The 26,443-nt window shown below is 39.1% G+C and overlaps 2 protein-coding genes across 2 annotated transcripts; one reads left to right on the top strand and one right to left on the bottom strand.

The window, feature by feature from the left end:
• Positions 1-115: 115 nt before the first annotated feature.
• Chsy (Chondroitin sulfate synthase) lies at positions 116-22,460 on the top strand. The gene is made up of 11 exons (XM_065480992.1): positions 116-272; positions 4,094-4,489; positions 6,664-7,248; positions 18,229-18,369; positions 19,021-19,147; positions 19,275-19,432; positions 19,488-19,739; positions 20,698-20,886; positions 20,948-21,136; positions 21,436-21,777; positions 21,856-22,460. The coding sequence occupies exons 2-11, from the start codon at positions 4,220-4,222 to the stop codon at positions 22,063-22,065; spliced, it is 2,463 nt and encodes an 820-aa protein (XP_065337064.1). The 5' UTR covers positions 116-272; positions 4,094-4,219; the 3' UTR covers positions 22,066-22,460.
• Positions 22,461-24,382: 1,922 nt separating this feature from the next.
• On the bottom strand, positions 24,383-25,903 carry LOC135937495 (uncharacterized; the record flags this gene model as incomplete). The annotated part of the gene is given in 3 exon segments (XM_065480647.1): positions 24,383-25,281; positions 25,705-25,726; positions 25,728-25,903. Coding segments are annotated over 3 exon segments (711 nt in total), but the record flags the coding sequence as incomplete, so codon positions are not given.
• Positions 25,904-26,443: the final 540 nt, after the last annotated feature.

The following is a 26,443-nucleotide window of genomic DNA, read 5'->3' as shown; positions in this document are numbered from 1 at the left end:
TTGCGCAACAGTGACCTCTGCTGCGCGAAAAAGCAAACTTGCTAACCGGCTGTCCGGCTGCGTGCATGCCTGCGCCGCGAGAGCCGCGAGCGCCGAGGTACCGAAGAAGCGAGAGCAAGGAGCAAGCAGTTGTTAGCAGTTAGCAGTGTGAGAGGAGAATTCCGCTGGCGCACACTGTATGTGTGGTGCAGGGACGGACTTAATAGTTAGCTTGCCCTAATCCAACAGCGAGTTAGCGACACGCGCACGAAGACGCGCAAATATTTTTTCAGGTAAATTATATTTGCACCAACATTCTTTATTTTATTTGCTGGGCTAGTGTCGTGCGTCAAGATTATGCGTTTCGTCACAATTTTTAAAGCTAGCCATTCAGGTATTAATATTGAAGGTCGCGATCGGTCAGATCAGGTGGTGCGGTGCCTCAGCTGTGGATACTTGAGCCACGGCATGTTTCAATGAATCTAAATTAAATTGAGTTAAAGTGGAATGATACTGGGCAACAATTGAAAATTATTTAAATTGTTGAATGCCTTGAACAATTGACCGATAAACAATTTGTTCAAAAATTTGCAATAATAAAAAAATGACCTTCCTACAATAAAAATTCAAATTTTGCCAATTTTCTCCAAAATTTACAGTGCTCGAACATATTTTCTTGGCATATTCCGATTCCTCTCGTCGAGATCTGTTCAACAGTGTATACCACTTATTGGGGAAACTCTTGCTTTTGAAATTAAAACGGATTTCAAGTAAGGAGACAGCCATTGCCATTTGAAAAGCACGGTAACTTTCCAGCCAATTTTCTCAAAAAATTACAGCGCTCCTTAGGTCAATTATTGCTTTAACTGAATCCTAAGGGACGAGTTTATGCAATGGCAACAAGCGTTTTCCAGGCTTTTCCAGTATCATTCCTCTTTAAAAGGGCGACAATTGAAATTTTTTGAATTGCAATAAGCAGTTGGTCGATATAACAATTTGTTCTACAATTTGCAACATTCAAAATAGGACCTTGCTACAGTAATAATTAAATTTTTCAAATTTTCTCCATAATTTACAGCGTTTGACCACGTTTTCTTGGCAGATTTCGATTCGTCTCGTCGAGATCTCTCTAACAGCGTATGAAGCCTTTTAGGGAAACTCATTGTTGTGAAATAAAATAAGATTTCAAATAAGGAGACAGTCCATACCATTAGAAAAGCTTGCGAACTTTGCAGTCACTTTTCTCAAAAATTTACATTGCTACTTTGGTCAATTTTGGCTTCAACTGAATCCTAGTTCATATGCATTTAGGCAACCAGGATTTTCCAGGTATTAATCCAGCTCAAATGACAAGTTCACGCATTTTTACTGAATTGCTGACTGCGTGAAACAGTAAAACGGCTGCTGATTTTTTTTATTATTAGCAAACTCGACAAATTGCAAAAGGGGCCAAATCAGCGTGTCTTTGAAATTTTTTCTTCCAATCGCTGCCCTTTTGCTCGACACACCTCTGCTCACTCAGCATATCCTTTGAGGAAAAATTGAAGCTGAGCCAGAGAAAGGTCACTCTGAATATATGCTGAAATTTCAATAATTAAATTTTAGTAAATAATTCATTGCAAGAATCATAAAATATTTTTACTATATATAGTAAAACTGCTTTCCACTAAAACAAAACAAAAATTTGTTTTTTTTTCTCTATAAAAATTGGAGTCATTTGATCAATATAAAATAACTTCAAAGCAAGAGTTATCATCGGTATCACTAAATTTCTCTCCTCGAAAGTCAAAGCAGCGTCGTCACGTCGAATCCATAGAGAGGCTAAATAATAATCCCACATCGCATTGATGCAATCACGCTAGATTTAACGCATTGTCAGATGCGTGCGGCTAATGGAAAAAATTGCTGTTCGCCCCCCATCTGAGGCAACAAACTAATATTTATCTACCTGCCCTTTTCGGGCATGCAACAAAAGATACTCATCGCCGTCAGCAGGCCAGCTTTCTTTCCCCCCTCGCAACAATTCAATAGGAGGCAGGAATCTATGTGACAGCTTCGCACACACAAATCATCTTTTGGTCTCATAAACACCAAAAAAAACTTCTAGGGGGATGAAACAAGTCAAGTGCACAAAGCACATCAAAATTTAAAGTGGATATATATGTTCTGCAAAATCCTGAAATTATTTTTATTGCTCTGAAAATTGGGATGAGAAGACAAAAATTTCCACAGGATACCCATTTAAATTTAAAAGAAAATCGGCGTGCTAATTAAGTGGCGAGCCATTTACTTAGCTCCAAATCGAAGCGATTTTTCGAGATATTTGGCCAATATCGAAATTTAATAGTTACTCGAGTGCATGTTTTTGAAATGCAGTTTCCTCTTAAATCCTAATTTTTTTTTTAATGCTCCTCATATCTCGCTTACAGAACCGTAGTTTAATTTTTATGGTGGTGTGTGTTGATACAACTTTACGTCGTGACTAAACACACGAATGCAATGTGTGTAACTCAATGGAATAGCCTCCTTTTAAACGCATTCTTATTTGCGTCAATTGCCTCTCAAACGTCGTTTTTTTTATTTTGAGTACAACATTTCTAATATAACCTTTAAAGCAAACTTGATAATGTCTCGAAATCAGTTAGTTTTACAAAATATCAAGTTCTCACTTCTCTGTGAAAAATGCTTCTTCGTACGTGAAATATATTTTTTTTAAATGCTCATGCACATATATCTAAAAAAAATCTAATACCATAAAAAGGACATTTTAACAAGGAAGGAAATGAACTGAAAACTGAGAACTTTCCCATTTGGATAGAAGGCTAAGGCTACGCTTTTTACTTGGATCAAAACACGAGATTTTTCTGAAATAGTGAAAACTGTTTCTGGAACTTCACTTTATTCAACGAAAGTTGTGCATTTATTTATTTCTACAATTAGGGGATCAATAATGTTTAACTCGACCTTTAATACGTATTATTAATTTAATTAATAATTAATGTTCCGCAACGGTTTTCTTTTTTTCAGTATTTCCTTCCAAAATTATTCAACCCAGCTTTGGGCTAAAATTCGATTTCAATATAATTTTAAATAAGAATTTTGGACGGGAGACTTTTTTCTGGCCTCCCAATTGTTTAAGGATGATGCAGTTTTAAGCAATTTAAACTAAATTTTTACGGTACATTTGTGAAAAAAATGCTCTATATCTTTACTTGAAATACTATTTAAAAATGATAACAAAAGCTATAAATATTCCGGGTCGCCGTTTTTGAGAAAATCTGCTGAAAATTTAGCATACTATAACCAAGCACTGTCTCCCTGCGGTGTAATTATTCCTCTAAAATCGCCCACCCAATGGATAGATCGCGACGAGATGAATCGAAATTAAGCGAAAAATCATTAATTGTTTTCGAGAAATTTGGTCAAAATCTGAAATATAACTGTTCTGTTCCTCGGTCCTGATTTCATTATTTCATATGGTAGATATCAACTGTTGATAAATTTCACAAACAATGAACTACTGGCAAAATGTTCTTAATTGTTGTAAAGCTCTACTTGTAAATCTACTACGATTTTGATTTTAGCCCTCGATTCTTTTTTATTATTTATCAAGTAAAATTAATTTAAGTTACATGCGAAAGTTTTTTTTTCAATTTTTACTATGAAAAAATCTGGAAATTAAAATATTAAATTTTATGCCTCTCAAACGATTTTTCACTTTTGCAGTTTGGAATAAAAAAAATCAAATGTCACATTTTTATTTTGGAAAGCCTTATTTATTTCAATAATTCGGTTCAATTGTGACAATAACGAATAAAGATTTTCCAGTAAAGTGCCATTTTAAATGGAAAAAAGTGTAAATTTGGCTAACATTTGCGCCAGGCTACTAAACAACAAAACGATCTTTAATTATTTGACTATTTTGCGGAAAAACAAGCTCTATTATTTATCATGGCGAAATTTTACCACTGCCCGCTTTATCATCTGCGTCTCCCACGCACGTAAAACAACAAAAAATAAACTTGCACCACTTCCACTCGCTTCTCAGCGCCGCATCCTCCGCGGCTGGCAGCGTGTATGTGTATAAACAAGTGTCGAATTGACTTTTCAACAGGTGGGCGGCGCTTGAGCGAGTGTGTGCGTCGCCGGGCTGAAGAGCAGTCCCTCGGAGGGTGAGCAGGGGGAGCGATGAGGGCGCTCAGGGGCTCATCAGTCACGGCGAGGACAGTGCCGGCCGGAGATGGAGGATCCTGAGCCGATGCTCTACAACCACGCTGCCGACCTGAAGCCGAGGGGCGCCCTGCGGATGGCTTCGCGCAGGCCGTCAGCCGGAGAGAGGCGCTGCCTCAGGGCGGCCGCCTCCCTGCTGCTCGGAACCGTGACCGGCTACTTCGTGGCCGCGCTAATCACCACCTCCACATCGCAGCAACAGCTCTGCCCCCACGCCGACGCCCTTCGCGCGGACAACGCTACCCTGCCGCCTGAAGAACTCATCCACGCAAACCTTCAGGTATTTTCCTTGGTTCCCTTAAAAATTGTGATTAGCTTGTTTGGACTCCAGGTTGTTCTTAAAAATAGCATTGAAGGCTGCCCAAAAATTATATTGTGCATGGCACGTTGGGCGCAAGTCCGCAAGGCGCACGATCCGCGGATATATTATTCAAGTTTGCTCCAAATATTTTTGCAAAGATGCAAAAATCTCAAAAATCCAGGATGCATTTGAAAATTGCTATTTTTCCTATAATTTTATCACATAATATTTGCGCAACTCGGTTTATTCCAATGCCGTCTTTATCCGATAAAAGAAAGAAACAAAAACTGCAACAAATGTCCGGTTTGTAATTTTTGCTGAAATCCATGACAACTCTCTCAAAAGTGTATTGTAAAGTTTTGATCCCTTTTCTGCAGACATGAAAATTACTCTTAAATGCCAATAAAAATGTGTAATGACAATGACCCTTGTAAAAGAAATTTTAATTTGCGCACCAATAAGAAGAAAAAAATAAAATCTTGAGCCGGAAAGCTAAAAAACAATTTATATGCAGCACGCTACTATGTACCAACGTTGAATCGGTTATAAAAAAAATTAACTGCAAAGTAAAACGAAACATCAGTTTTATATAGCGTGTATATGGAACGGATTTTATAAAATTTGCCTCATATTAAATTTTCGTCGTTTTCGTGTGACGGCATCACGGGATGATGCTAATTGAAAGGGTTTATTTCGCTAGTTTTTTCTTGACGGAAAAATTTTCAACTATTTAAAATAAGTTTTCATGCGTGTTAAAAATAACTGTAGGACGCGGTTGCTTTCAAAAGAAAAAACATTAGACAGAAACTGTATGTGTCAATCCGTCCTTGTGTCAAACTCTGCTAAACATTTTAGAACTGAAGTTATCACTGATTTTCTAAAATATAATATTTCGAAAAGAGCAAAAGAGAAAACTTGAACATATTGGATATCAACATTACACCACATCACGGATTGTTTTATAGAAAAAATACCAGACCCCGTCAGAATAATCCGGCTTAACCTTGATGAATATTGTGGAAATATGCGAATATAGAACAATCCCTAAAAAAAACACTCATTAAAACCCAGTGGGTTGGGCTTTATCTAAAACACCCGGACCCTGGCAACCCTAAGCAGGTATTAAGACTATTAAGTCTATATATAAAAGATGAGAGGGGTCATTAAAAGCAGAAAAGAAGGAACTTCAGGCGTATTTTGCGCTATTTTATTTTGGCTGAAACTCGAAAAACGAGCTAATATTTTATTCATAAATAAATGAAAAAATGGCGTGATATAAGTATAAAAATGGGCATTAACGAGTTTTAGGAAATTTTCTTAGCGATTTCCAAATTATAAAACTTTGATATAAAGTCGGAATGGCCGAAGTGTGTCAGCAATATAAATTTCAAGGCAATTTTGGATAAACCAACTCCTGAAAACTGAAGTGTAAAGCCCCTTTTTAAAAATTGAAAATCGTTTACAATTAAAATTTCTAGAATGCTGGCTCTCTCATCTCTGCGTAAATTAAACCAGGATAGAAATTTGAAAATAAATAATACTACAATTATCCTGCGTTTGTGTTTAATTGTTTACTGTTTGTAAAACCATCTCGATTCCCCTTAGGATTCATCCCTGAACTGAATTATTGTTGGAATTAAGTTAGAAAGAGTAAGTTAGGCTCGTTTGAAATACTTCAGTGCGTCAGGATAGCCAAAGATGCTTGCGATTTTTAAATTTCTGACCAAAATTTAAAGCAAGATGAGAATCGCAGGAAATTATTAATCGAAGATTTAATCGAAAATTGCAATTTTTAAAAATGAAAATTTGTTGTTGATACTTCGTCATACATTTTACAAAAATAAATCATTTTTGATAGATGCCAATGAAGGCAGATGCACTCAATAAATTTTAATGCAGCTTCAAAAATAAAAAGTTGTGTTCAGACGACTAGTGATTTTTTTTAAAATTTAATTATCGGATTAATAGCTTGCGGGTATTTTAATAAATTATCACTCTCTTATTTATGATGACATTTTGTATACACCTAATCATGTCCTGAATTTACACTGGTGTTAATTTAATTTGCGACAAAATATCACTCATTTTAGTATAGCTTTCGAGAATTTTGGAGAGGACAGCGTGTTGATGTTTTCCAACTTGCACTGTCACAGGGTCTGCACAACTCGAGCAAAAGCCTGCTGTTCGTGGGCGTGATGACGGCGCAGAAGTACCTAGACACGCGTGCCAAGGCCGTTTACGATACGTGGGGCCGCGAGCTGCCAGGTCGGATGGCCTTCTTCTCGTCAGGCACCTCGGAGACGAACCTGAGCATCCCGTTGGTGGCGCTGCCGGGCGTGGACGACAGCTACCCTCCGCAGAAGAAGTCCTTCCTCATGCTCAAGTATATGCACGAGCACTTCGGCGAGCATTTCGAGTGGTTCCTGCGGGCCGACGACGACGTCTACGTGCGGCCCGATCGGCTCGAGACCTTCCTCAGGTCGATCGACAGCCGCAAACCGCAGTTCATCGGGCAGGCGGGCCGCGGCTCGCAAGAGGAGTTCGGCCTGCTCAGCCTCGAGTTCGACGAGAACTTCTGCATGGGCGGCCCCGGCGTGCTCATGAGCAGGGCCACCCTGGCAAAGGTGGCGCCGCACGTCTCCTACTGCCTCAGAAACCTCTACACCACCCATGAGGACGTCGAGTTGGGCCGCTGCGTGCAGAAGTTCGCCGGCATCCCCTGCACCTGGTCCTACGAGGTGAGCACAATTTTTTTTATTATTATTTTAATAGAATTGGTGCTTTGCTAAATAATGAACAGAGTTAATGACCGGGCTCTGACCTTCTCGTGATAAGAAACACAAACAACTCGGAGCGATTAAAATGCCGGGGGCTGTCGTAGAATGAATTAAATTTCACTTAGTAGCGTGGAATGAAATTTCTCCACCCCGCGATTAATTGATTTTCTCACGCGAAGGTCGACCGCCGACCGGCATTCTTATGATGCACGCTGCTTTTCCACTTGAGAGAGCCGGCGCGGCTTTAATTTATGGGCGTCAGTTGCTCACAAGTCGGGGTAAAAAAATATATAATACGGATCAGTCAATGTGTGCGTGTGTTTTATGGCCCCTCTCTTATATTTGTCTTCGCGTGCTCAATTTGGTACACATCTCTCACGGCTCGTTTTCAAACGCGATTCCTTCTTTTGCTTTTGAGCGGCTATTGTCGGAATTAACTCTGTGTGGCATCTTGCCCGTCCGTCTGCGCTGAGCGATTGTTACCAAAACAGCTGCTTCAAATCCCGAAAGTGCGATCGCGAGGAGGCGCAGTCTGAGAGGAAATGCACTTGTTCATTATTTCGTCAAACGAACTCACGTGTGCGCGGAGTCAGCGCGGCAGTTAAAAAATTCCTCGAATAAAAACGAACGAGCGGGTGCGAGAGAAGAAGAAGAGAGCGCCGTTCGTTTCGTTTCATCTTATGTGCGGATAAATATAACGGTTCGGTTACGTAAAATTCTCGGCGGCTCGTCGCGAGAGATGCCGCCTTTTTTGTTTCTGCATTATTTTGGTCAGCTTACCGTAAGCCCCATTAGGCCGTAGCCCGGTGTTAGATTCTTCCTTTATTATATCGACCGAGATTTTCTAAATATAAACTTCAACGACTGTGACTTGGCATCACAATTGAACTGCCTGAAATTAAGGCTAATTGCTGTAATGTGCTTTGTGACGGGACTGCCGGGGCAGCTGCGGCATTGAAGAGCATCAGCAAAGTGGTAAATCGAGACGGCTAAAAGCTTCTAGAACGCAAATAAATGCAGTAATTTTTTTCAAGATAAGTTGTTTAAATTTACCGTTAATGTGAAATTTCACTGAAACCCAGAGTAGTTTTTTCAGGCTGGAATTTCATTTTTTGACATTGCAAATCGAGTTAATCTGCGCCAGTCGAATTAGGTTTGAGATTTGCCAGTGGGAACATAAAAACAGTTATGGACTTTGGCGTCTGAACCCAGCGAAAAGTGGCAGAAGAAAAAGCGATTGGTTCTCTAAATCGTTTAAGTAATGATCTTCTATGTTTCCACCGATTTTCGGCGTGTCGTTTTGACTTTTAGCCGAGGGTTATCAGGTTGTCTGTCCCAATTCGACCCTCATGAATTCGGCAATTATTGCTATTTGCGCTATTAACGCTTTTAAAATGCTTCAACGTTTGCAGTCAATCTCCAACGTTTCGATTGTTATTGGAGACGTAAAAATGCACTGCATGGGGACCCTGCTATTGTCTATGGAAGTGGAACGAAGAGCACTTAAGCTTTTGTAGTGGGTGAAAGAATAAATTTGTTCACACTCCCTTGCTCTCTCTGCACATTATTGTCTGCTCCATATCGGCCTTTCCCCCCGTTTTTTCATATTCAAAAAGCTTTGGTTCAAAAATAGAAGGTGGTGCCTCACACTGACATGCAATTTCGGCTGATCCCGAAACACCCGACCACACACACATATGGATAAGTATTTATGGTCTCATTTCTCGCTCTCCTCCGTAATATGACGAATCAAAACGCCCATTTAAATGCAAATTGATTTTGGCTGTCTGTGTGGGGGCTTTTTTGACACGTTTAAAACTGAAAACAAATACAATAAAGTGCCATTCACGATTTTTTTATGCATATGAGCTCGGTCTTGCTGCCACGTGGTCTTTATATCCGCTGAATTATAGCTCTTTGTATGAAATGCGACTCGAATTTGAGGAACGCGCCTTTTTCCTAGCAGGACAGTAGGAAAGTTGTTGGAAGCGTCGTGGCAGCAGCCGAGCCAACATAATCTAAACAGATGAGTGCCTGCTTCCCTTCCGAGCAGCGCAGGGACGAGAGATTTATTTATTAACACGAAATTAGCGAATTTATTCCCGGATCGCCAAGCTGAGACTGAGCAGACGCAACTCTCTCACGGGGGTCTTGCCGCACTATGGAGAATTTTCCCAAGCGAAAACGAGTTTGCGGAGAAAACTGGAGCTGCACAAAGGCTGCCCTTTGTATTTCATTAGCACGCACGTCAATCAGCCCATCAATTATTGTGGAGAATCCACTTGACTCTCGTTTAAACACGGTCAGCCGGCCAGGAGTGCATGTGCTGCTGATAATTAGCTTAGAGTTTTTCTAATTATTGATGCTCGAACATGCTAAACCCTGAAAATAGTGTTGCAAAAATCAAGGTAGAGAAGGCATTTATTATTTTTCAGTTTTCTGCTTCCAGTCTTGGTACAACGATTTAAAAATCGAATATCCTTTTTTTAATGTTAGTGTGAAAATTCTTCTGGGAAAGGTTAGAAAAGAAAATTCATTGAATTTCTTCTTAGTGGGGGAAGCCTACGGATGATTTATCTCGGCACGCTAGGCTTGAAAAGGCTCTGTAATTACCACTTTTAGATCAGCAGCACAGACTGCAGCCGCGGAGACCGTTCCAGAAAAAGCTTCTCTCGCCGGAGATAAATTACGTGGTGATTGAAAGATTCGGCTGAATTTACGACCTCGCCCGCCGCTGCACAATTTTCCTTTCTCTTAATCCCGTCATGGTCTCAAAGAGAACAATAAAATAATGCGATCCACCCATCAGAGCCAATTTTCGAGTGGTGTGCGCATTTGTCCGCCAAATATAATTTGGTGCCTGTCTCTGTTTATGCCATTATAATGCCGTGCGTGTGATGTGCGCCGATTATTTGGTTTAGTTACGTCAGCCGCCTCTCTCTCCATTAAACACAAACATTTATACGTCGCCTGCTCATGCATTTCGAGTCAGCCGCAGCCCCAACCGACGATGCAAAGCGGTTTTATCGAATGTCTGGCGTGCAAGAACGATCAATTCGCACGAAAAACCTACTCCCCTTTTTTATTCGCAGTCTGTCCCGTCTGGGATGATTCAACACGCTCCATTATTCACCGCGCCTTCTGAATTTGTCACACACACGTGTTACAATTTGAAGTGATGCATTTTTAATATTTTTCTCATTCCACTGGCGCATATGAGATCATTTTTAATTTATTTTTTTTAGTATGTTACCATAACAATCTTGTAAAATCGTTGAAAATATGAAGGTATTTTTCCTGTTGGCTGATATAGTCATTTTACACATTTGAATTTATTTAAACGTTTTTTATTTTTTCCGAGGCATAATACTCCGTGACACCAGAATTATGGCGTGCATGCATTTGGGCCTTCCCAATCTTTGTTTGCATGTTTGCACGAGCTCAAGGATACCAGCTGCCGCGCGGCATTAAGAAAATCGCACATTCACAAACACAATCCTCAGCATGTGCACTGCAAAAAGTGGCCCTGAGATTGGATTTTCGCATTTTTACTCGCATCCTTTGCGGTTTTGTCTGCTACGAGAAGATAAACTCTTCTTGAGTGCTGATAAAGAAGCCTGATGCGCTGTTTGGCTTGGATTTCCAAGGCATTGTTCCTCGAGAGCAGCTTGGAAACAAAACGTGAATGTAACAAATACCTGTTCATCTCGTTCTGCTTTAATTGCGACACGGTATTCCTCCTCTTAAAAGTGGAAAAACGCGTTTTAAGACGGTGGAAAATGAGATATATTCCTCGTTGTCACGATCTGTACCGGGAGGGTTTCTTTTTACGACCCAAATCAGTGCCATAAAATGTTTGTGTGTACCTGCTGTTGGTTTAGTGCCCTTTTTCTAAACACAATTAGGTGTAGCTCAGTGGTCTCTCCGACCCGCTTACGCTTTTATAGCCCCAATTTTCTGAAAAAGGTTCACTCTCGGTAGCCCATATTCTTAAAGAGCCTCTTTTCCCGACTAACCAACTCGCTTTGTTCCTGGAAAATCTTTGAGCATTAAACATGCAGCAGACGCACGTTTCATTTAATTACGATCCTCTGCTTTGTCTGGAAATCAGACCAACAGTAATTTGGTGGCACCGAAAATTAAAACGAATTTATTTGTTAGCGACACACAGAGAAGAAGGGTCGTCCTCTTTAAATTAATCGAGGGTCCTCTTCTCTATTGCAAGTCGTCCGGCCAAGTTGTACGCGTAAAACGCATAGTAGCGGCAGGATGCGCGCGCCTTCTACTTCATAATAAAACATAATCGCTACTTCACTCGCAGAAGGCTAATTTATTCATTCATTCCACTTAATTCCGCGCAAATGGAGATGCAGTGTTTCCGTTTTAATTATCTACGCGTTTTGTTAAAGGACAGAAAATCGGTAGGGAAGTGAAAAAATGTGGATTTTGATGTTTAATTTCACTTATTTTGCCAATAAGTATACATACCATAATTTTGCAATTAACACGAACAAAAATCGATTTCCACGAGCTAACCATTGGAAAATTACTGAATTTTTGATCATTTTTGCAATTTTTGAACTCGAAACCACGTCTACCGGATTCTTCGAGAACAGCGACCATTAGACGAGGGCGTAACTCGCAAACATTTTAAATGGATGTGCGGTTTCCCAGAAAATGAAAAGAGAAATACCGCAAATTGCAGGAAAATTTTGAAATTTCACGCGTTGATCAGATTTTCAGCTAAAGTAATGATTAAATTATCTATTGCTGAAACAATAAATTTATGTTATGTGTAATGCGTTGGCGCAAAGTCAAAATGCTGAACAATTCATTATCCGTGTTTTTTTGATGGTCCAAACATCATAGCGGCTGCAGGAAAAATAGCCTACAGTTGGTTTTTCTCATCCCTATAGCCATTTCCCCGTCCCTTGAATTTTTCATTTACTACTTAAAGTATAGGTGTATCAGCTTAGATTTTAAATTTTCATGATTAAAAATCACAATCTCTTACATTTTTTATATTAACTTTTTGCCTTATATAGCTTTAAATTTTTTTTGTGTTAAATATGGAAATTTTGGTAATTTTATTGATGTTGTATATGGAAATATAGCAAAGCTGCAACATCTGTTAGTTGTCCACCATGCGTTTTTACAAACAAATTAAATTTGTTGGCAAGCTGACACGACACGTCTTGTTATTTTTTTCTGATCCCACGTGCTAAATCGCTGGCAGACGACCGGATCGATTTATCCTGGAGCAGCCTCTCTATCTTTAGGCCACGCTTGCTTAATAATAATTACTCTCTCTTTGTAGCCGGTGCGCGCGTGTAGCCAGCCGATGATGAGTGAAAAGTGAGAGTGAGTGCACCGTGTCAGCCATCAGCACTTTGTTTACGCCGCTATTTTCGGTCCTTCCCGCGTCTAGCTGCTACACTACTTTTTTCTTTGTCCAAATGGTTTTATTGCGCACGCGTTTTTCGGCCTGAAATCGCTTTTTTACTGCCGCTGATTGGATTGCGTACAGCCTTTACGACTCCTGGGAAATCATAAAAATTTATGCTGCGCCTGAATGTAAATTTTGCTGTGAATTACACACTTCACTCTCAGAGCTTACGCACTAAAATGACGTAAATATTGGCTTAGGATTTTCTTTCTGAAATTTGAAATTCTCGGAACCTTGAATAGAATTCCAACAAATTATTGGTGGAAGTAATTTAAGAAAATTATTCTAATTTATTGGAAAAATTTCAGAAAAACTTGATTTTTTTAATTTTAACTCTGCAATAAAAACATTAGAGCCTCCATCTTTTTTAATTTTCAACTTCCCAGACAAGCCCGTAAATAGAAGATTTTATCTAGGAAGTCACGAATAGCTCAAGATAATTGATGTATTTTTGTGTTAAAAATAAGAATGAGCGAATCTAAATTAGCTTCATTTTTTTTCATTAACTGGAAAATATTGTTAAATACCTTCTCCTTTTATAATTTTAAATATTTTTTTGCTAGAACCATTTTTGTATTCCAAACAAATTAAATTGAATCAGATTTCCGTGCTGTTTTCCCACAGATAAATTCTTTCTGAAATTCGTTTGCAAGCAACCGGAACGCTTAAACTACACATTTTTCACGTCAGACGAGAAGCAGGTTGTAATGCTACCTGATGACATGGAGTATATTTTCAAGCTGAAAGTCTAACCTGAACTAAAGCTGGATGGATCCGATTTCCTCCTGCACGGCATCAAAATGCAGCTATAGCAGATATAAATTTTCAAAGGATGTGTGTGATTATTTATTACCAAGTGCGGCTCCGTTTCACTCCATGCAAACGGGTTATGACAACAAAGTGAGCCTGCGGACGGGTTGGGGCTGAATAGACCTTTTCGGCGACGCCCGCGCGCTAATGCTGCTCTTTTTTGTGTACGATAACTTCCACTATAAAAGGCATAACTTTCGTGAATGGAGCGAGGTAGTTTTTGTGGTCGCTGCTGAACACCATAGAAGAGCGCTTTTTGTCGTCCAACCGAGGCAGATCCAGTTTCATATCACTTTGGGGCTTTGAGAAAAAACTCAGAGACAAAAAAGAGGAAATGATGATCATTCGTGGAATGGTGCGATACAAGGATACCCTCTTGTTGACTCATTTACCCCCGGTTATTTGTATTTCCTTATCCTAGGTTATGATAGAACGAGACAGTTTTTACAGCTTAGAAAAATTAGATAATTTTTTATCTTTTGTCAATTTATCTCATTTTTCTTTTCCTTCCAGTGAAGTGATAGCATTTATTCGGTAAATTTTTATTTCGATTCCTTTTAATCCCAGAGTAAGGCAAGTAAGCCTTAAAGTGAAAACACCGCTTGTTTCATTTTCACTTAAATAGGATTGATGCTGAAAATTTTTGGAAAATGCTGTCTGCCAATGCATGAACAGTTCCCTTAGGATTCAGCTGAAGCCAAAATTGGCCAAAATTAGCAGAGTAAATTTATGTGAAAAGTGGCTGCAAAGTTATCATGCTTTTCAAACGTTAAGGACTATCTCCCTACTTGATGTCTTATTTTATTTCAGAACAAAGATTTTCATTAAAAGGATTCATACACTGTTGTACAGATCTCGACGAGAGGATTCGAAATGTGCCAAGAAAATGTGGTCAAGCGCTGGAAATTTTGGAGACAATTTAAAAAATGTTACTGTATATCAAGGTCCTGTTTTGACTAGCGCAACTTGTAGAACAAATTGTTTATCGATCAATTGCTTATTGCATCCAAAAATTCAAATAATTTTCAACTGTCAACTTGTATCGAACCACTTTAAAATGAATAATAAAATATTTCCGCTAGTTAACCGTTGAAAAAATGCTGAATTTTTGGAAAAAAGTTATGTATCTACAGTTAGAACACTCGAGGGATTTCATAAAAAGGACGCGTGACACGTATTACAAAGCGCGGAATTTGACGTTTTTACCGATGGAAACTATCGATTTACTGGTTTTGCATTTTAATTTAAGTTTATATGTCATGTCCACCTGTACCATTTTATTTATTGCTTATTCTTTTCAATTTGTTGTACTCCTTTTTTATTTTTAAAACATCTCACCGCATCTTCTGGTTTCAATAATAATTCTGACGGCATGAACTCCCCTACAGCCGTGAGCACGGAACACATATGCATCTCGAATTTATAAATAATGTGCGTCTCAGCGCGTCATAAATTTAAAATTCGGCTCAGCTCCACCCACACCGCTCTTTGGAGGCCCGCGTGCGTCCGAACTCGTGAAACAATATCAAACCAGCGGCGAAATTCTGCTTATGCTCTGCTTGGGTAATTAATGTCCGCCGCCGGGTGCTCTGATGGGAATCAGACACCCCGCTCAAAGTGGAGATAGATAAGTGAGTGCGGTGTGTAGTGTGTAGGCCCATTTGAAACTGCGAGAGCGTAAAGCAGATTATTTCCAAGTAGCGGCACTCCTTGCTCTATAGAGTTGCAAGTAATCATGAGAAACGAGGGCCATATAAACACACACAAAAAATATAGAGGCTAAAAAAAGTATTTTTTCTGCAAAACCAAAAAATGGAGCATTTAATCAAGATTTTTTACACAAAATCTAAGAAAAAGTCCTATTTTACGATTTTCCCGCGCTTATTAAGACACTTTTGCACCCTTTTAATTTTCCGAAAAGCAAAACGCACTCATTTTGAAATTTTCGTATTTTCTCAGTAACAACGTTGTTAGATTTTACAAATTTCCAGCGCTCTGCAATACTTAAAACGACACCTTTTTTTAATATTCAGGGAAATCTCGCCCTATTTTCAAAATTCCCGCGAGTCATGCCCTATTCCAGTGATCGCTTTTTCATAGAGAATTCGGTGGAAGTGTTTTATTTCAAACAGACATTATTTGTTGTCTTATCGTTATAAGCGGTCATTTAACTGATGGCACTTATTGGCAATATAAATATAGGACGATAAAGATTTTTAGCGAATTCTTTCAATTGAATTATTAAATAAATCAAGATAATATGCTTTCAAATTGCACAAAAATAATAACCTGCTTTGTAAAATGAGCAAATCAGTCACTTATTGAAAGTGTTCTATTGCAAATGAACCAACACTGTTCAGACGAGCTGCATTTTTCTTTCCCGTCTCTCCAGTCCATCTGTGCCGACTGCGACACACAATCCTTTGTTTATGCTTTAATTTCGATTGGCAGCTTGTTGCAGAAGATGACAAGGTCATTGGGGCTTATTTACTGCAGCCATTAAGCCATTGAATATATTGGGTCATGCACTCAGCGCAAATAATGCCTGTTGATTGTTACACGCATCGGCATAATGTAATTTAGCACACGAGTGCAAGTGTTGAAGGCATATACAATATATATTTGTGTATATAAGTCCGATGCCCCCGGCCAGGCAATCAGACAATCAGATTGTAATTGTAATGACCACTGCATCTACGCTCTCTCTCTCTCTCTCTCTCTCTCTCTCTCTCTCTCTCTCTCTCTCTCTCTCTCTCTCTCTCTCTCTCGCGAGCGCGGATTATATAAACGGACGCGCACACATGTGTACGCGCTCCCGCATGCATATTTTCATGGCTGCCTCTCCGCCTCGAATGGAAATAATGGCAAGGAAGGAATGCTGCAGCCCGTCGAGATGGAAAATTGATATTAAATTATACACGGATGAGAGACTTGAATCCAGCGAACCATTAAAAAATCCTTTTGCAAATTGTCCAACACTATATCAAAAGGTAGGGAAATAAAGGGCGTGTAAAACAAAATATTTAATTATTTAAAATTTAAAACTAGTCACGAATGCAAATTTTTTTATTTATGTTGAACGAGCTTCAGAAGGTTAAAATTTGAATTCAACCTTTATATTTAGAAGATTTAAATGCAAAATTGACTTCAAATTTGAGTTCAGCGGGGTCAAAAACTCGGGAATGGATACCTATAAAAACGGTGAAATTTTTTATATTTTTTTTCACCCCCGAGGGGAGGCGTATTTTCAAGCTCAGAATTAGTAAAAGTGGATTGATAATGGGCAACGACCGAAATTTATCAGTATCAGTCCTATTTAAACGGCAATCACATTTAACACCAAATCTGGCTGGAGACTTCACAAATTCGGTGTGATTAATAATAGGGTGCAAAATCCACCTTTCTTCGTGTTCGGGGGGAGTTTGCTAGAAACCAAGGAAAACCCGTGTCACCAATTTTTGGATAATGTTGCTCTCCATTAAATTGTCCATCTCAAATTTCAACACGCGCGGATTTTTCGATAATTTTGACTATATTTTAGTGACAATTTAACTACCTTTTCGGGTGTGATTATTTAACTACCAAATTTTTAAATTTCCCTCTATCTAAGCAATAGTTTTCATGCCACCCAAAGATAAAATTAAAAATTAGGCAAATTTTGGAATTTTGACCTGAAATTTTCAGGTATGAGCAACAAATTTAATCAAAATCCGAGTCCCAATTGCCATCGAAGTGCCTACATAGTTTAGATTATTATTATCAATTTAATTGCAAAAATGTGCAAACTTAATTCAATTCTAAATGAGAGATTGGTATTCTTTGAAGAATCGTTTGCGTCTCTCCCACAATAGGGCGGCACTAGCTGCTATTAACTGAGTGGAGTGTTCAGCACGGAAACAATTAACAAGTACTCTCTGATCACACGCAATAAATTCGATTCGTGTCGCACGTCCATGCTCGCGATTTGGCGTCTGCTGCTGGGAATCGGGCCATACGAATGCGTTTTTACTGGCAGCTGGGCGGGCAAAAAGCGCGAAAGCGCGCGGCATCTGGCCTGGCCGCGCGAACACTTACGAAGCTTGCAAATCGGCGCAATAAAAATAATTTCCATAATTATAATGAACGCCGAGCAGTGTCTAATCCAACTTCCGTTCCGCTTTGAATGATTGCATTCCAATTGAGTAGTGTCGCATCCCGATGGCCTGTGCTGAATGGAGGCATGTGTGTTTGTGACATCCTGCCAGATGCATACAAATTCGTTTCAATTCCTTGAACCCACAGATAATCTCGAGAGGTGAATAACGAGATTTTTCTTCTCGACGCCAGGGTCGAAGCAGAAAGGAAGTCGGCTTAGTTAGTCTCTTCTGCGAATTTCTTACAAAGTGTCACACTCTCTTTAGCTTCTCGGTATTCACAAGACAATTTATGCGGAAAACTGATGATGAATGGGTAATTTATTTAAGGTCAAAATGTGCAACGGACTTTCACAAAAAAGAAATAATTTGCAGTATATTTATGCTAAAATAATGCAATTGGCCAGGCCTCATCGATACCTTAATTTGAATTTCTAATCAAAAGATATAAGTTATGCTAGCTCTGTGGCAAAGAATAATTTTGTCACGCCTCTGCTTTGAATCATATGATCATTGTTTGAAATTCACGTACTGTTCTCATTTTAATTTCAGATGCAGACGATTCTGTACCACAACTCGAGTGGAAGCCAGGCGTTCACCGGCCGCCTCAAGTACAAGGAGGTGCACCGGGCCATAACTTTACACCCTGTCAAGCAGCACAAACATCTTTACAGAGTACACAACTACATGAGGGTACGCCCAAGCAGAACAAATAATTCTGCTAGTTAATTATTAAAGTAGATATGACCTGCAAAACAATGGTTACCTTCACCTTAAATACTCTCTTCGAAATTGGGAACGAGCTAGAGTTTTCCTTAAAATTATGAGAAAATCGGCTCAAAGTTAACATGCTAATCAAGCGACGAGGAAAAATTAGCTCATAATTCGCACAATGTTGGATAGATAGATCGCGAGGAAAGGAATTAAAATCAAGCCAGAAACAAACTTTCCGAGAAATTTGTAAAATTCCCCATTTGCGAAATTTTGTTCCGCTGCGATTTAAGGTGTACATTAAACCATTAAAATAATTTCTGTTGACTTTCTCAAAACCAAAATAGGCTCAGCTAATCGCCGGAGAAACGTAAAAACATTTTTTGAAATTTTTATCATAAACATCTTTGTTGACGGCAATTGGCTGAACCAATTTGGTTTGCAGCACATCAATTTCAGCAATTAATAATTTTAAGGGCTAAATGCACAGCAGCAGCGGATTTGAATCTAAAATCGGCGGCATCGAATACTAAGGGCTGCTGCAAATGGTGCATTCTGGAATATAACTTATTGTTTCTCAAAAATTTGATCAACTATTTCAATTTGAATTTATTCCGATTTCCGATGTTTCAGTCCTTAAAAATTGGCGATCTGCAGCAGCGGTCTTTGAGCCTGCTGCGCGACATAGGTCACATGTCGGCATTGCTGGGGGAAACTGCGCCAAGCGAAAGCGAAAAGTTCAGCCCTGCGAACGTCATGAGTGAGTTCTTTTTATTTACCTGCGTGTGTCGCCACGGGGCCTTTTAATACCTGCTTAATTGGCCCCAAAACGCACGCCAACAATTAATTAGCTGGTTATCTTTATGCCTGTTTATTTTTTTTCGCAGGCCTGGCTCCAAGCTTGATGAAGTACAAGCCTAAAAATGTGACTGACGTCATTCCATGGGAGTTTTTCACTAACGCTCTATATTCCGACAAAAATTCAAATCCCAGGAGGAGGATGGAGCTGCCGCTGCGAGAAGGCTTGGACGACGTCGTCAGAGAGGTGCGTTTATACAAAGTTTATATTACTTATGTAATTGCTAAAATTTTTAATTCAGGTGATGGAGATGACCAACGCGTTCTCCAGACAGCGGGGCCGAATCCTCGACTTTAAAGAGGTGTTGTACGGCTACCACCACGTGAATCCCATCGCTGGACAGGAGCTGGTGCTGGACATGCAGCTTGTCTACCGTAAATACAGAGGAAGAAAAATGACGATTCCAGTGAGGAGACACACGTACCTCCAAAGGGCCTTCACTGGCATTGCTGTCCGAGAGACGGTCGACGGAAAAGACCCGCCGGTCGTTAAAGTAAGATTTCACGGGTCACCAAACACCATCGATCAGTCTTAATTCAAAGAGCAACCAAAATTTTAAATTTAGCGGGTTTTACGGACATATCTGGCAAATTTTGAGAATGCATATCTCATGTTTAAAGTTAAGGTGTGCGTTCAACTCTTTCCAACAAGCCCGATCGAATGGACACAATTTTTGGGGTCATCAATCAAGGCCAAAGGTCACCAAGCCAACCAAGGGTCATTTTCGAAAATTTCATGGTTTTTTGGGAATTTTGAAAAGTAGCGTCATACTCTAAAAATCTAAAACGCCTCTCAAATTTGGTCTCAGGGTGCGTGTTAACTTGCGAGGAAATTTCAAGGTAGGTTTCGTGAAATTCTCAACTTTGAATTTGGAAAACACGTATTTATCAATCTTTGCAAAAGTTGCGAGCGCCAAATCTCGGGTTCTAAGGGTCAGAAATGCAAAAACAGCACACCGATTGACTTGGATTGACCTCCCCTGGTGAGCTAAATAGTTTTTAGGTGCTCACCCCTAATCCCTATTGGTAAATATTTCATCCCCCGAGTCGAAAAGTAAATATTTAAACCTTCCTCGATATTTTGTTCTTTTATTATGTATATATATAATTTAAAATTTTGGCACTCTTGTTTTAACCACAGTTAGAGGGTAGTTACGCATGATTATTTTAACATTTTTGAATGTGTAATTTCCAAATTTTGAATTTACGACTTAACGACCTGATTTAGAGCGCAGACATGACTCTGTAACGATTTCAAATTATTACTAATGGCTGTTTTGGGGGTTTAAAATCATTATCCACCTCTCAGGGTGGTTTTCTCCCCATAATTTAGCATTTTGTTTTCAAATGATAATTATTTTATATTGCTATTTATTTTTAAGAAAAAAATAAATCGCAAACCTTTGGTTTATTGACTAAAATTCTAAATAAATATTTAAAATTCAATTTTAGGAAGTTGAGACAAACAGTGGTGACTTCAATTCAATTGCTGGCGGCGTTTTGGGCCCGGCATACGCACTGATGCATCAGCCGGAGCAGCACATGACCCCGAACCCAGCTCGAGACAAGCTGATCACATTTTTGGTTCCTTTGTCTGGTCGACTAAAAACGTTCCACAGATTTATTTCGTTGTACGAGGAGGTGAGCCAGCTTGCTTTTATTTTTATTATTTTCACCCTCTGATTAATTCAACTTTGTGTAGATTTGTATCTTGGGCAGACAGGCCACTGCCTTGGTGCTGGTGCTCTTCCCGAGTGACGAGGTCAAAGAGACTGTCGCCTTGGTCAGGTCGATCCAGAGGAGACATCCAAGCGCAGCTATTTCCATCCTGCCCGTTTTTGTGCCGTTCGCTAGAGGAATGGCACTCCAACTTGGAGCAGCACACGTTCAGGTATATTATTTTGAAAATTAAAAAAGAAAAACTGGTAACCTATTCAATTATAACACTTATGGCTTTTTAAAAAGATTAACAAATATTTTTTCTGTTTAACTGTTAGAAAATTATCTTAGTTTTTTTGTGGAAAATTATTTAAAAATAATTTAAAAAATAATATTCAATTAAATATTAATTAGTTTCCTAAGCTGAATTATGAAGGTTCAGGAAATTATGACAAACATGCTTCCACGTTTTTGATAATTTAAATTTTATTGGGCTGTTATTCGCTGAATTTAATTTTGTGTTTAATTCAGACGCACAACGAAGACACAATTTTATTCTTCGTGGACGTGGACATCGTCTTCACGGCAGCATCCCTGCAGAGGATTCGTCTGAATACGATTAAGGGCAAGAGCGTCTACTTCCCCATCGTGTTCAGTGAATTTGATCCGAACATCGTGCACGGAAACACCACCGAAAGCCGGTCGAGGAACCACTTTTTGATCAACGAAAACACTGGCTACTGGCGCAACTACGGCTTCGGCATCGCCAGCGCCTACCCTTCCGACCTGAACCTGGTCGGCGGCTTCAACACGGCCATCAAAGGCTGGGGAAAGGAGGACGTCGACCTCTTCGACAAATTCGTCAAAAGCAAAGTGAGAGAATGGGTCAAACAGTTTTTTAATTTCCACTGTAAATTTATTTCCAATTAAATTTGTCCCATATTTTTGTAGATATCTGTGTTCAGGGCGGCCGACCCTGGATTGGTGCACGTGTTCCACATGGTCGAGTGTGACACGAGTCTCGATCCGCCGCAGTTTGCCATGTGCCAGGGCACACGGGCCAATACCTACGGTGGCAACTTCCAACTCTCAAGAATACTGGACGCACACCCGGAGATTCTTCAAATGGCCAGCAAATCCAGAGAGCCAACAGCTTCGTGAATCGTGTTTTAAATTTTGGAAACTTGCAAAAGTACTTATCAGAGTAATTTTTCGGGATTCATTTTTACTATGTGTACATGAATTAAGACTGATGAGTGCATTTTACGTAGAAAAGGAAGGTTTTAATTTATTTTGCGCGTCGAAATTGTGAGAATCTATATATCTTGTTATTTATCTATATGGCTGTGACCAGGGATGAGAAGACGTATAGGTATTGAATAATTGGAACTTGCAATCAGAGTAAAAAATAAAAAAAAAAAAACATACAAGAAAAACGCATCCTTGCCATTTGTTGAAGCAGAGGCGAGAGAAGGAGAAATGTGTGACACCGAGATATTCTAATCTGCTGTGCCTTCCTAAAATAAATATAAGTTCACTTTGCTAATTCCTATCAATTTTTCAATGACTTTTATTTTCTCAAAATTTCCCCATAATATTTCACCTCTACAATTCTTTCATAGAATGTGGCATATTTTTATTTATTCCTTATAATTAATAAATATATTGTGGTATAATTATTAACACTGTATTTATAACTGGTGATACTTCAGAGGTTTTTACATTTTTTAACATTTTATAATTATTGCTAATAAGGCTTTGATTTAAAGCCTAGGAGGTGTCAAAAATTGTAGAGTTTTTCCGGGGTCTTATTAATAGAGGGTTTTTGAAAAACTCGAAAAGCAGGAAATCTAGGTCGGCAGCTAAGATATCGGAATGAAATTTGCGCCATTCTTCATATCATTTTACGCATAACAATTTACCTGGATAAAGTATTTCCGAAGGTCAAATTTTCAATTAAATAATATGTACCAAACTTGGGCCCCCTCGTACCATATTTGGTCTTGTACAAAAAATGGTGCTCATTAACTGGCATGTTTAACCAGCCTGAAAATTTTGGAATAAAACACGTCGTACCTTTCTTCATTTTCGAGAAAATTGGTTGTAAAGGTCGGTGCGCGTGCTGTAGGCATAAATGGTTGCTCTCACTGCAAAACATTTTAGGCTATTTTAGTGCAATATTTTCGGTTTTAAACTGATTCCTAGCCAATTTGGACGGGGTTTTCAAGTAAAAGGAATAAATATTTTTGAATTTTCTTCGGCTTTTTGTCTAAATGTCGAAAAATTGTTATTTAATTGTTAAAAAAATACCCCGCCTACTTAAAAAAAACCAGGGACGTGCATGGGCACAGCACGCGTTGCACGCCTTATTGCGATACATTTTGCGCCCCAGAAATTGATGATATCTCGGCAGAACCCGATTTCAAGTGATGAGCAACATTGCAACTTTGCCAGTTTCGTTGCGGTTTGAGCCGCGATATGAGATATTCGTTTATAGTGCTTTGAAATAATTTCTACCTCAAAAAGTCTTACGATTCTTCCCAATTTTTTTATTAAAAAAAAATATGAATTCTGCATGTTTTTTGTGTGCATTGCAATTGGGGCATATTATTGGAATGTAATCATGTCTAATGTGTATGACCTCGCCAAAAGTCAATAAAGTGCGATGTTATAATTAATTTTTTTAGAAAGTATCGCACAGATGAGTTCATGAACAAAAGAGTTTATTAAGTTTTCCACATTGCGAATTTTTAAATAGAATTACTTGGTGTTTTTAATCAAAATTGTAAGAATCTGATTTATTTATCCGATTTCCTTATTTCCTTTTTTTAATACATATCAGGAGAATCGAAAAGAGTTGGGTGTTGTAAAGCATGCTGCAAAATGACGGCGCATATTAGCAATATTATAACATATTTATTTACTTTTCTCTATAAATCATAGTATGTAAGATTAAAATTATAATGATTCAATTTAACAAGGACAGTAAATTACTGACAGCTACTTAATGCGGTTGTGGCTCTTAAATACAATGTGACAAGCACAGGTTTATATATTATTAAATAATTTAAATTTAATTAAACAAAAAATGGAAATTCAACAAATTTTTTTCATAATATAAACTAAAATACATTGAAATTAACAAAACTTTTAAATACTTTAATTTGATATATGTTTTGGATAAACAAAGATTTAAAAAGCTAAAATTTGTATGTTTCTATAAATATTTATTTAAGTTGTGCAATTATATTTTTATTACTATTTTTTAAACGTGTTCTAGTTTTTTTAATGTATATGAGCAACAAGTGAAGTCGTTCCTTCATTATATAGAATGTCAAAAAGTCATTGAAAATTTGACTAAATATTGAGTCACAATAATCTGTGATGTATTGCATATGATTTAATAAAATATCTATATAACCAAAGCATTTGAATAGGGGGAAGTGGGGAAATTCAAGAGGAAGAAAAGGAAAATATATAATTTTACAGTATTTTTTTATTACAAAAGTCAATTATACACAGCAGCAGCATTGGTTCCACACAAATATACATCACAACAGCATGAGAATGTAATAATTACACGTTATTTCACAAAAATTAAACCTAAGTTGACTCGATTTTACCTCCAAGTTGACAGGGGAGGTTGGTGGTGAATAAATAAAAATGACCCGTTTGGTGTTTACTCTTGTTCTTAAAGTTTCAAAGCTTGAGGGGGACGTTACTTGGGGGGCGGGGGGCGGGGAAACTTAATAACTCATTACAATTTAGAGGGGGGGTTGATGACAAGCCTAAATATTAAACAAAAACTTTAACGACAAAAGGCTTTTCAAGGGGGGAGGGCGATCGGGGTTGGGGGGTAGAAATTTAGAAGGGGGCTCCGTAGGAGTTGGAGGGGGCGGAGGGGGCTCCGTACGAGCTGGAGGGGGCCCTGTAGCTGGTCTGGGGGCCGCGGGCGTATCCGGGCACGGGGGCGATGGGGATGGGGGCGCCCTGGTGGGTCTGCTGGAACTGAGCAACCTGGATGGCCTGGCGGATGCCCTCGAGGGAGATGTCGACGACCCTGAGGCCGGGCACGCCGTAGGACGAGGTGATGCCGCCGTGTCCGCCGCTAGCCTCGGAGCGCAGGATGATCTGGCGCACCTGCTCCAGGATCTGAGGGTCGATGCTCTGGCCCTCGTTGGTCGAGCCGCCGAAGTCGCTCACCGGGGTGAGGGAGCCACCGCCGAAGGAGCCTCCGCCGAAGGAGCCGCCCGAGCTGAAAGAGCCACCCGAGCTGAAGGAGCCCCCATGGCTGAAAGAACCTCCACTAGGCCTTTGGTAGTTGTATCCCGAAGGGGGTTCGGCGCAGGCCAGAGCGGCCAGGCCAGCAAAAAGGCACTGCAACAGGCAAAGAGGACAAAAATTAATTGAAAGTTCTCGTCAATACCCTGATAAATTTCCCCTTATTCAATAATCTTCAGCTAATAAAAGAAACATGCAAAAAGGAGAAAAATTGTTTCTTTAGCAGAAAAGCAGTCATTTCTGTTTGTGCACCCTGAAAACTTTCCCCTTTTTTTTTAGCAATATTCGAAACCCTGAAAATTTTCCCTACTCCAACAATATATGCACTAAGTAGTTTTAAAATTGAAAAATAAACACGTAAATGGCAAAAAATAAGAAGATGAGTGAAAGTGCATCTTTCTTGCTAGTAAAAACCCTGAAAATTTCCCCTGATTGTGCAATATCCGCTTAGGAGTAAATTTTTCGAAACTAAATTAAATGAAAGCGTATCCACAAAAGCAAGAGTAATCCAAATCGTACCACAGTGAAGGCTTTCATGTCGCGAGTGATGGTACAGTGAAGACACCACGAGTCGAACTGTGTCTTTGCCCTCCCGCTCAGGGCCCTTTATACCTGGCGCACGGTCTGACGTCACTCGCAGAGAGAGTACTTGCAGCCCTGCAGACCGAAATCCAGCAGCATCCTCTCTTCTCGCTTCTCGGCGCGACGGTGGAAGGGATCAGCGACGCCTAAACTGCTTCGCGCCGGGCTGTGGGAAAGGAAAAGGGTTGCTGCAAACTGTGCTGCGCCTCGACGAAACGACGACTCTCAAATTATTTTGTATGGGAGATCTCTTTACGCTACACGTCTCTAAAATCGACAATCGACACTGGTAAAATAAAATTGAACAAATTAAATGTATTTATGTCATTTTCAATTTGTTAATTTTAGACAGGAATAAATATAATTTTAGAGATTTTAAATTTAATTTTAAAAAAATGTATTTTTTTGTCTCTATCAAATAGGAACGTTGAAAAAATTTGTATAAATAAAATTGAATAATTTTCTGACTGGAAAATAAGATCAAACAAATTTTCAAATTTTTCTCTCAGCACAGTCAAACTGTTTTAAGACACTTACGGAAGGAGCTTTACTGTTATAAATTATTTTGAGCGTGGTTTGAATAGCCCTAATTTGCATGATTCGTGCTTTTTGATAGTTGGAAGCGTAAAAAAATTATATTCCATTTTATAATTTTTTATGGCTAATGTCCCTCGAC

The sequence above is a fragment of the Cloeon dipterum genome, chromosome 2, assembly GCF_949628265.1.
Source record: "Cloeon dipterum chromosome 2, ieCloDipt1.1, whole genome shotgun sequence".
Lineage (NCBI taxonomy): Eukaryota > Metazoa > Arthropoda > Insecta > Ephemeroptera > Baetidae > Cloeon > Cloeon dipterum.
Note: the sequence above shows the minus strand (reverse complement) of the source record. Positions and strands in the feature narration are given on the sequence as shown.

What these genes read in the sequence shown, in the direction of transcription:
- Chsy (XM_065480992.1), top strand. Translation starts at nt 4,220, where the DNA reads ATGGAGGATCCTGAGCCGATGCTCTACAACCACGCTGCCGACCTGAAG. An exon ending in CCTGCACCTGGTCCTACGAG is followed by an intron (nt 7,249 to 18,228) that starts GTGAGCACAATT and finishes TTTTAATTTCAG; the next exon opens with ATGCAGACGATTCTGTACCA. An exon ending in GAGTACACAACTACATGAGG is followed by an intron (nt 18,370 to 19,020) that starts GTACGCCCAAGC and finishes CCGATGTTTCAG; the next exon opens with TCCTTAAAAATTGGCGATCT.